We start from the raw sequence: 12,142 nt of genomic DNA, 5'->3' as shown, positions 1-12,142 counted from the left end.
ATGCCACAAGAAATAATTACTGCATTTAGTTAGTCATCCATGACAAAGTTGCCACCCATTCAATATTAAGTTCGTATGAACTAAGTTGGTACAAAACCTTCATCAAACATTTTTCTAATTCAAAGATTGAAAATTTCAAATAAATTTAAATATAACTCAAAGCATAAAACAATATTTTTGTGCAAAATATAAAATAGCACATCATGCATGACTGCAGAAATTGTCATATTTTGCAGATGAAAATATATGCCTCACAAAAATCCATCTTCAAGCAAAATACCTGGAAGCCTTTGACCGGAACCAGAAGCAAGGTTAGAAGCAACGTTAATTGCACTGAAAACTGAATAAGTCCAGTTCCATAGCCCACTATTTGCAGAATTTGCCTGAGAGCTCCGCAACCCATCAAAGCATTCAAAAAACTCATCTATGCTGCAGGGCAGATTGATCAATTAGTACCCCAGTAGGTAATAATCACCTATGAAAGAATAAAAATTTTGGGCATTTACATATATGCCACACAATTCTTATATATTTACATATCTAGCACCTAAACTTCATATTTACTTGCATACCCCTCAAATCTTCAACATCACATAAAAATACCAGTCACTATATTTTTAAAAGTGAAATCATACATAAATTTATGACACCAAAGTGTTATGAGTGTAAATATTAAACATTGGGTGTTAGATATGCAAATATATAAGAATTGTGTGGTATGTATGTAAATTTCCCTAGACATTTATCTAAGAGGTGTGTTACTAACACAGGGTGTCTGATAGGCACAGAGTGTCCCAAGGATGCCTAGATCAAACCGGTCCAAGAAGGGAGTGCCACCCAAGGGGAGTGGGGTCCACTTCTAGTTATTGAGGTTCATATATCTATTTTTTTTGGTGTCTAAATTAGTTTTTGACTGTGTTTGTTTCGAGAGAGCTGTTAGCGTTTCTCTTTTCCTTTCTAGGGTTGTAGTCAAAGGTTCTGAGTGGTGCTCCGACTGTATCTCGTTCCCGATGTAAAGTTTACCATTCGATGTCCTTCGCCGTCCCTTTCCCGCATGGGGTTATTTCACCTCACCACTCCACTTTGGCTGCCATCACCTAGATCCACCCCTACCTTGCTATTTCTGCTTGCCAAGCTGTTGTTTTCTGCAACCCTCTGCCCTTCAGCACCGACCCAACCATCTCCGACAACCCACACCTTCCTCCTTGCTACTGTCACCCAGAACCATCCCCTACCGCTAATGTCACTATTGTTGACCTATTGTTCGGAGCCTGGAAAACAGCCTGTCAACCGCCTCTTTCCACCACCCCGCTACCTTCCAAATCCCTAGTCTGCACCACCTCCACCCTACATCTAGGGTTGTCTCTAAGATTGTGAATCGCTCGAAAATTAGATTAAATTTTAGCTCGAATTGGATCGTTCGAACCATTCAAGCCTAGCTACGAGCCAAATTAAATGATCCAATCTACTTCAATCTGTTCTCGGTTCGGATCGAGATCGAAATAAATTCTTATATATTTACATGTATAACACCTAAATTTTTAGTTTTACATGCATAACGCATTGCCAGCTCAGTTAGTGGGCTCCATTTTGCTTGAGCGGAGTGGTAGGGGTTTGAATCCCCTCTTTTCCCCAAAAAAAAAAAAAAAAAAAAATTTGTGGGCTTGAGCTAGCTCAAAAATTGGATAGATTCGCACTGGATCAGATCGAAATTTATTGGATCAATCCACGATCTGATTTCAAGCCAACCCTAGATCGGTTCAAGATTGGATCATTCACAATTTCACACCCCTACCTAGATCCGCCCTAGTTTAGTTTTGTGTGTTGCTTTTGTTGCCATTTCAAAGTTCCAGTTGTTTTATTATAATTTCATATTTAAATTCAGCAATAATTGTGTTTTCCATTGGCATTTGGTTAAACCACGGTATCATTTAGATCATGGATAGGCCAACACTAGTTCCATCCTAGGATAACCTAAACCAACCAAACCATAGCCAAATCTTGACCTATCCGTACCTAAAACATTTTCCCCTGCCTTAAATAAGCCCCGTACACCCTCTTTCACTTCCCAAACCTAAACACTAATCATGCTACGAAGAAGACAAGTGTTGGAAGTCGATCACGAACTTACAATGGAAGACATGCAATGGGAAATCAACCGACTTCAGCAAAGGCTTGCTGAAATTGTGGAAGGGACTCATGGAAAGACCATCCTCGATCGGGATAGTGAGATTCAAAGAGAAGAGAAGAAGGAAAATTTGAATCCCTTTCGTAGGGATGATTCCAGTGAATAGGAGGATAGGTCAAGATGCTTTGGGAAACAGTATCAGAAGAGGAGCCTGGGGGATGGAGTGACTTTTGAAGGATATGAAGATATGTTAATAAAGGTAGACTTATCGCATTTTGAGAGGAGAATGAATTCTGATGACTTCATTAAAAGGTTGCAGACTGTTAAGAGAATTAGCGAAGCTTGTTATCATAAAGTTGAAGAATGAATTTTTTGTGGCGGAAGAATCTGAAGAGAGTGTGACAGAGAGAAGTTAGGTACAAGATTACTACTAGGGAGAAGATGAAGAAGAAGATGCGGAGAAAGTATCTACCCATATGCTATCATCAGGACATGTTATTGAAGCTCCACCACCTACAATAGAGACAGTCATCGGTGACGGAGTTCGCAGTAGAGATTGAGCAACTCATGTTAAAATATGTGCTGACAAAGTTAGAGGAGCACACTATAGCCAGATATTTGAAATGACTAAAGCAATCCATCAGCAATGTTATTTAGCTATAGCTTTATTGGTCGTTGACTGATTTTCAAACCTTAACACTGAAGGTGAAAAGATGGCAAAACCAAAGCAAGCATCCAACTTTATTCAGACAGCCACCCACAGTTGAAGGTATTAGCAAAAGCACGCACGGGGAGTTGTGAAGACTGGTTAGAGGAATGACAAAGTTGATCAGAGCGAGAAATTTGAGAAGAGCAGCACATCCAACAAAATTCCAGCCAAAAAATGTTTCATTTATCATGAATATGGACAAATCGCCTCCAGTTGCCCTACTAGCAGAGTTGTTTCCTTAATCGAGCGAGGTGCGATAGAGAATGAGCGAGGAGAAGGCAACAAATAATAGGTTGAGGATTACTAGCTCCATGGAGATGAAAGTGAGATGCTAGTTGTGAAGAGAGCTCTGCAGAATGAACCGAGGAAGGATTCCTCATGGTTGACACGACATCTTTCGCACCAGGTATACTATTAGAGGGAATGTATGCAACCTTATTATTGATGGAGAGAGCTGTAAAAATATGCTCTCTACTTTTATGGTGAAGAAGCTGGACTTGGCTACTCAAAAACATTCTCAACCCTATTCTTTGAACTGGTTGAAGAAGGGGAATGTGACACACGTAGATCAGCATTTTTGGTAGAGTTCTCTATTGTGGACCAACTATAGGATAATGTGTGGTGTGACGTTGTACCCAAGGATGTTTGTCGCATCCTGTTAGAGAGACTGTGGTAGTTTGATCGCAGAAATCGGCATGATGGGTTCAAGAACACATGCTAATTCACAAAAGAGAGAAAACACAGTTTTTGTTTTCCATCAGAGAGTCTAGAGGATCTAATACTCACATTGCAGAGACTGTAGTTCCACGTGTCACCTTTCTACAGCTAGTTTAGCAGGCCCCAATAGCGATGGCCTTAGTCATCATAGAAGGGACTGAGAATGAGACTGAGCCGCCAGAGATGATACAGCCACTACTAGCCAACTTTCACAATGTGATGATTGATAGCTAAAAACTCAAACCAGCAAGCATGTATGCCTAATCTGCTATGTAATTCTAACTCCTTGTCTTGTACGTGAGTCTAGGGAAGAAGAATCAGTAGTGGGATCAAATTATAGCCCAATTTGAATTTGCTTATAATAGGTTTGGGAGTCAAGACTATAGGGCATACTCCCTTTGAGATTATGTATAAGTGTAATCCACTCACCCCACATGAGTTGGTACCATTTCTTCTCATTTCAGAAGTTAGTGTGGATACTGAAGCTAGAGTGTGGGAGATTCAGAGGCTTCATGAAGAGGTTTGGAAAAAGATAGCCAAATAGAACCAAAAGTATCAGACACAATCTAATAAAACCAGGAAAAATGTAACTCTTTCAGTGGGGAGATGTAGTGTGGATCAGACTGTAGAAAAAGAGATTTCCTATGGAATCTTTTAGAAAACTTGAACCCATAACAGATGAACCTTTCAGGATCCTTAAGAATATGAATGACAATGGCAACATTATTGACTTTCCAGAAGATTACAGCATTTTTTCTACCTTCAAAATGACAATCTAACCCCATACTATGAGGAGACGGGAGCTTCAACTAATCAGGTTGAAGCTCCCCTAACCCCGGGATCTAACGCGGGGAGTCTGATAGGTGTAGGGCATCCTAGGGACACCTGGACCAAACCGGTCTAAGAAGTATGGGTGTCGGTCGAACCCTCAAAGGCTTTGGAGCGTCGCTCAAGGGGAGTGGAATCCAGGTCTAGTTATCCTATGTCTTATTATTTGTTTTCGTTGGTGTCCAGAGTTAGTTTTTTGCTGTGTTTATTTTGTGATAGCTGTCGAAGTCTACATTTTCCCTTCTAGGGTTATATCCAAGGGATTTGAGCGATGGTTCAACTGCATCTCATTTCCGATGTGTTGTTTATCCTTTTGATGCCCTTTCCCATACGGGCTTCATTCACCTAGTCACTCCACTTTGGTTATCATCACCCATATCCGCCCCTATATTGATGTTCGTGCTTGCCAAACTGCCATCAAACTTGATGCTCCTATTCAAGGACCTTCATGGCCTCAATGTTTACCTAAATCGTAAGTCTGAGATGAACAATTTATCCATTTACTATAAGAAGGATGACAGTGAAATGTTTTAAATTTACCAAAAAACATACTAGAATTTCATTATTCATAATATATGGTGAGTGAAAGGATTTTTTAAGCAAAAGTCTTCATCACTCCGTCATAGAATTTTTTTTGTTGAGGTTCTCGTGATTTGTAAGGAAGTTTCTTAATCAATTATTTTTACAATCAATCAGATAGCGGAGTTTGTATCAAGCTGCGAGATTTTTGGGAACAACTATCAATGGACTATAAGATCTATTAATGTCATTCATCTTAATATAACATTAGAAATGGTTTATATAATACTAATAATGCTAAAAAGGCCCTTCTCACAAGGCTTTTTGAGTAAAAAAAATATAGTAGGCTTTCATCTTCCACTTTTTTCATCACAAACTAATTTGAATAGGTTATCACACAGTTCTAATTAAGTTGAAAACTCTATATTTTAAGCATAGTCAACTCCAACATGATCAAACATTCAAAGTTTTATTATCAAAACTAAGTCTATGCAAAATTAAAAATATGTACCAAGTAAACAAAGTTAGCAATTTGCCATTCACTTGCTTCAAGTGATGTTTGAAGGGCCAAAACATTAAATAATGCTCTCATATTAAACTTTGAGGGATCAGAGAATTTAAAATCCAATGAGCTATAAGAATTTAAGGACTTCACCGATGAAAGCCTCTACCACAATGAGGATGTTCATACATCAATGACAATCTGACACAAATGTATCATATAAGTTGCATTTGTATATCCCCAACAAGTTTTGAAGGTTGAAAATGCACTAGCATCTCCCTAATTTATACAACTTGCAAAGATGACAGACGCAAATAAACTATTGATGGTAGTTACATTAATGTAATCTCAAAAAATAGCTTTGATTAGAATTAATTAGCTATGTTTAAAAAATTAATAAGCTATGGCTAAAATCATCATATTTCCTAAAAACATAAACTTTTTGTGGTTAAAGTCCTCTTATCCAAGTTTCAAAATATTACTCATAATGAATAACCCAATGAGCTTCCTCTCATCAGGGATATTCAGCACACCATCGTTTTTTATGTTGAATACACAGTAGCAGACTTGATAACTTAATGGAATGAAACCCAACGAGCATGCTAAGCTCGAACAACATGCAGGTGGATTAGCATATAAAGATATTGTATAAGAAAGTTTAAATCCATATGATGTCCCAACTATTAATGTCAGAAAAGATAATTTTTAATATATGTATTGATAGTAGAGCATTAAAGAAAATTACAAAAAAATGCATATTCCATATACCTAAATTCGATTGCATAATTATCATGACAGGTGAGTTACTATACTTTTAAAACATTAATTTGTGAAATGGGTACTATTATCAAATCTGAATTAATTCAGATAATGAATACAGAACAAATTTGAATACACCTGATGGGTTATGTGAATGGTTCATTTTGCCTTTTGGATTGTTTAATGTGCCCAATATTTTTATAACTTTGTTCATTGGTAAATTTTTGCTATTAAACTTGAACGACGTTTATTTATAACTTGACCACAATTGAGCATATTGATCATTTTTTATTAAAGAGTGTTCAAGAGAAGTTATACTTTAGCCTAAAAAATGAGCAGTTATGATGTCAAAAGCTATACTTTTTTATAGTGTCTTATCCTTAAAAAAATGAAAGCAATCTTTGATTGGTCAACAACTGTATCTATCATTGATGTTCAATTTTTATGGGTAAGTATCGAAAGCTATAGTTCTTAGTTTCAAGTTAATAACCGGTAAATTCATCTTAAGTTGGGCCGGAAAGTCCTCCCTTAGTATTTTTGGGTGTACACAAGCCTTAAGCTGCATTATTTGCAACCAAAAAAAAAAATTATTTCCAATTTTCAAAAATTAAAATATAAAAAACTTAAAAATAAGTAATAGGCTTAACAAATGGATTTAATGCCTTCAAAGTTAACCTTTCTCCGGACAGGTAAATCTATCATTCAAAATAAACTATGAACTATCTCAAGTTTTATTAATCTTAACATTGATACACATTAATGTGCATAAGTCTAACAGAATACAAGATGAGTATGTGGCATGTACTGATCTTCACTTATCATGATCACAAGGATATGTAATATAGTCCTCATGGCTTCTACTTTTATAAACTGAGATGGATATTTGTATAAGGCTAGCAAGCTTTACATTCTCAAAATCTCTCTTTGGGGTCACTATAAATTTACTGGAGTGTAAGTTCTGCTAGCCCTCATTGAAAAGGATTACTGTGAGGATTGCTTGTCAGTGCCAAGCATGCCAAACTAGAAAAACTAGTACATAATACATTGGCATGCACAATTAATACCATGTCCCATCAACTCCTTGGTTAGAATTTTTCATAATCTTAGATTGGGTGAAGATTGGGTCACCCAATCGTTTACCATGGCGAAAAGTTTAAAACTTGAGAATTGCTTGTTGATTCTTCCCGAGGAGAAATTTCTACAACCATTGCTTCCACATATCCTATCATTCCAATTCTTGCCTTTTAAATGCTAAAAATATTATTTCAAAAAAAATGATAGTTGAGAAGAAATGGTAAGCATACTTTTTTGGTCAAATGTTACATAAATGACCGAATGGAAAATGCAAAAGCTAGCCCCTAAATTCTTTGATAACTAAATCAATCTTAAATCATAGAAAGATAGTTCTTTGCATCCACAGAAGAGTTACCACAGTATAGGTCTTTCTTCTCAACCCCAGAAGAGTTACAGTATAGTCCTTCAAATAGGTGAAATCAATCCACAGAAGTTCAAAATGCCCATAGATTCATAAGAAGTTAAATCAGGCCATCATAAATCTAAATCGTGCCTGTTATACTTCAATTATGTTGACAAGTTTTTATCTTTTCATGGACAAGAATAGTTTAAAATTTGAATGTGGGTTTTGCATAAAATTCGATTTGCATCTAAAAGTGGTCTTATCCTTGTAACCCTTATTAATTCCATGATGTCCAGAATGATAATGATTGATGATTGCATATAAAATTATTTATGGCCAATTAAGTACTCTTAATTGTTTGCATGGATAACTACAGTTTATGTATATAAGGTTTTCTTCTTTGTCCTGCATCAGGTTTGGGCCTGTTGATCGTAGAGATAGATTTGCTATACAATAAGATAACTAGAGATCTAAGTGTTCTTATCAATACTTAATGAAAAAATCATCTCAGGCTAAAAAAATTATCAAGAATTATATTGAATATAAATAATGTACTTATGAGATGGAAGACAAGGACGTACACTAACAAAAAGTTGGAAAAAAGTGTTGTGCTTACACTCTCTCAACATGCACTTATCAACGCAGCCTTGCTATGATAACTTTTCTTAACTTTGGCATAGGAAAAATCATTTCAAGTTAAAATAAATAATCAAAATGTTCAAATGAATATATTAAGTTACTTCTCAGTTGGAATAAAACATGTGTGTTTAAGCATCCTTATAATGCACTTATCAGCCCTGCAACTAGATTGAACAAAACAGTAAATATAAAAACAAAATTATTAAATATATACAAAAAAGTTCTATAAAGGCGCAAATTGCAGAGGCAAAACAGAAAATTCATGAATAACATCTCAACATTATGAGCTAAAAAAATTCTCAGAACGCAGAATGAATTAACGGATGCTGGTATAAAATGATAATTCTAGCAACCAAAAAATAAATTTTCTGTTAAATAATAAAAACCTTGCTCCATAATCTTCTTCCAACTCTTTTTGGTCTTCTTCGAATGATAGTGGCACCCAATCATGAATAACATGTGTTCGAGGAATTAGATCATCAAAAAATGACTCTCCATTGAAATCAAAAGGCAATTCCTCTGAAACTTTTCTGCTGCTTGGATTTGTTACATCAGCACCTAGCATAGTAGAGTTTCTCAAAGAAGAACTGTGAAATCTAGAATTTAAGCAAGAAGAATCCATCATATTAAACTGAGCACAATTTCTTGCAGCTTTGCCTGCATATTCAAGAGATTCCCATACAATAATAATCCACTCGATCGTGTTGGGCTGCAGTCTTAACTCAATGGGATCAAAACAGACAGCAGCATCAACTTCATGAATATCAAGAGATCCATTTTTCCAAGGAATGCTTATGTTCATTCTTCCTGAGATCCCCTCACTTCTACCAGTCAAAATTGCCGTTGTATATCCTAATGGTGAGCTACTTGAACTGCATTCATTGCATAAAGTTTGTAAACTATCCTGAGTACAAGAACTCTTATCCATGTCAGCCATCTTAACTACCTCAATTACCGCGCCTCTAAATTTCACAAAATTTGTTAGTTTAGCCATTCCAAGAAGGCAATCCGACTTAGAAATATGATTTCTGTCAGCATCTTCAGAAAGACAGGTTCCAAATTCTGTTTCCGCAATCCGAAGAACTAATGATTTGTGAACTGGCAATCTATTTTGATCCATCTCCAAACAAGGATCAAAGGCAACTATAAGATTTTTTAACCTTACATGAAAGCTAGTTAGGAGCCATTTCACAATTTTAGCAATTGTCTTTACTCCTTCATGAATATCTAGAGAAACTGAGCCATAACTCTCTCGGCAAATTCCCGGTTCATTCTTGTCTGGGCTATGGCACTCCACTTGCTGTTTATCAGCACTACTTGACTCAGAACAGCTATTAGATGCCTGAATCTTACTTCCCGTGAAAGGAGCAAGCACGAGTTCAAGTTCATCAAGTTCTATCTGACAGTTTTGCAGCTTCCATGGTATTTTAATGGACAGAGAAGCAATTGATCCTTCTTTCAACACAACTGCAGCCCCAGCCAACTAAGGATATGTCGAAAACCATGAGACATCAGGAAGAAAATAAATAAGATTAATAATGGCAAAGCAGGTTGCTATAAAATAAATATAAAGATTTAGGTGTCAGATATGTGAGTGCATTGGAATTCAGTGGTATGTATGTAAAAGACCCTATTTATGATATGAATATCCAGGATTGCAGTATCTTATAGTAGCGGATGTTCTTTGCAAAAACATTTGCAACAACTCTATAGAAGTGCTATTAGACTTAAACGCACAAAGGGAAAAGGCAGCTGCAAGTAGCTGCTTACAGCATTTGCTATTTGAAGAAAACTTCTTTTACCAAGATACTGGCTAGCATAAGAACTGGAAAATATTAAAACACTCAACATGACATCCAAATCCATTACTGACATAAAATCATGGAAACTTGAGCAACATAAACTGAAGCTTCAATAAGGTTTTAAATCTTCTCTGTCAAACCTTCATATATAACATATTCACTCAAAAATATAAGAGAAAAGCACAAGGAAATAGAAACCTGAGGACAAAATCTTAAAGGATTTATATCAAAAAAATTTTATTTAGTTACCATTTTTTAATGGAATGTACAGTAAAGTACTGAGAGGCAAAGGCAACTTCGCTTGCAGATAAAGGCCGTCACAAAAGGTGAATATAATTTAAAAAGGGTAAGTTTCTAGTGTGTACCGCACTTCACATTCTATTTGTCGGTGTCATATGCTGTGGGGTTATCAAAACATGTGACCAACATAATTTATTGGACTTTATATGGTTGGTTTGCTCAACCAACCATTGAAAAAAAAGTGAGAACAACTTTAGCAACTGAAGCTAGCAAAATTGTCCAACAACATTAAGGGCCTGCTTGAGGCGGCGATGCGGTGGCGGTGCGGTACCGCACCGTACTTCTATCTGTTTAGGTAAATTGCATTTTAGCAGCTTTTTCAAAAAGTTACTGCTGAAATATGTGTTTTTCCTCCAATCATGGCAAGGTGTGGTGGTATCTATCTAGTTGCGGTTTGACTTTTTCAATATATATATGTATATGTATATATATACATATACATATATATATATTTAATAGTCACCGCAACTTTTTGAACATCAGATTGTTTTCAGCTGTTTCACAACTACTTTTTGATAAAATGCAGTTGTCCCAAACAAACCCTAAATCATAACTCTTTAGCTTGCCCTCTCTCCTCTCGGTCCATTCATCTCCTGTCACACCCCTTCAAGCACCTACTAATCTCTTTTCATAATCACTTATATCACGTTAACTTCCTAATAGTTCCACTACGCCACATTCTTCCTTTTTTAGTAATTAAGGCATCAAAAGTCCATAGCTTTTACTCCCACTTGCGTAGTCATCATTAAATGGTATCATAGTTAGATTCGTAAATCTGAGGAGCTATTCGTGCTGAGCTTATGGAATTTTTAAAATTTTATGGTTCCAATAGCTTATTGCATCGCCTTCTTCTCCCATGTCTCAGTCTTTTGATTGCCTGCTCCATACAACCTCGGCACATATTCAGGATAAATTCTATGTAACCTTACCCTTAGAAAAGACAATCTAGGATTGAAACTTTGCTAGAGGTTAAAAGTATTTTTCTTTTCAAATAGTTAGTGTACCACGGTTGATATTTTCATCAATGTTGCATCCAAGACACAACTCTATATAATCGAGCAATTATCGATTGGTTTGTATTGAATCAAATCAGGTAATAGATAAACCGTCAGCCAAAAACTTCGCCCTGATAGTGGACTTCATATTTTTGGTTAGAGGCTTCCTACAAGCACAAACCCTTATAGTTAACTATCTCCCTTGTAGAAGAGTGAGAACTATAGATCAAAACTAGTCTGTAAAATCTACAATAGTTTACCACAACAACAACTTCTCGCTCAATTAGAATCGAGTCATCATATTCAACTGATTAAATCCCAAGCAACCGAGCATCCCACGAGCCCGAAAACCAGAGTACAAAAGATTTCTTGTAAAAGAACCGAGGAAATAAATCCCCGCCAAAAGCCAAAACGAATGCGACCGCAGCGGAATAAAAATACCTTCTGGTTAATGTAATCAACATTTATGGCGAGGTCTGATAGCTGTATGGTGCCGCGAGTGAGCTGCACCTCGAGTTGATCAATATCAATGTCGCCTAGAATGAAGTCCCCCAATTTCTTCTTCAAAATAAACTTGCAAACCCGTTTTATCGCCCACCGCGATAAGATCGCCTCCGCGAAATTCCACCGAAACATCTCTTGCGTCGGCGCTATACGTCGCCGCCGCCCTTCAAGTCTCTACCCTTAGATCGCGATTTGGCTGCTGCGGCGGCGGCGTTAGTTGCAATCAGCTATGAGATTCTGCCCATAGAATGAAACCGAAAGCGCAGAAGAAAATACTAAAATGGGGGAGGAAGAAAGAAGCAATATTCCTCAGGTGAGGAAGT

At 36.6% G+C, this 12,142-nt stretch overlaps 1 protein-coding gene across 1 annotated transcript in view; it reads right to left on the bottom strand.

Moving 5' to 3' along the window:
* Positions 1–12,087, bottom strand: part of LOC110030799 (autophagy-related protein 2) — a 33,650-nt gene extending 21,563 nt beyond the window's left edge. The window contains exons 1-3 of the mRNA XM_020733721.1: positions 11,757–12,087; positions 8,605–9,701; positions 281–429 (exon numbers count right to left, since the gene is read on the bottom strand). Coding sequence (XP_020589380.1) covers positions 281–429; positions 8,605–9,701; positions 11,757–11,951 — 1,441 coding nt within the window. The 5' untranslated portion in view covers positions 11,952–12,087. The remainder of the gene's footprint in view (positions 1–280; positions 430–8,604; positions 9,702–11,756) is intronic.
* Positions 12,088–12,142: the final 55 nt, after the last annotated feature.

This window comes from Phalaenopsis equestris, unplaced genomic scaffold (assembly GCF_001263595.1).
Source record: "Phalaenopsis equestris unplaced genomic scaffold, ASM126359v1 Scaffold000761, whole genome shotgun sequence".
Lineage (NCBI taxonomy): Eukaryota > Viridiplantae > Streptophyta > Magnoliopsida > Asparagales > Orchidaceae > Phalaenopsis > Phalaenopsis equestris.
The sequence above is the reverse complement of the archived record's forward strand: the minus strand, read 5'-3'. Positions and strand labels throughout refer to the sequence as shown.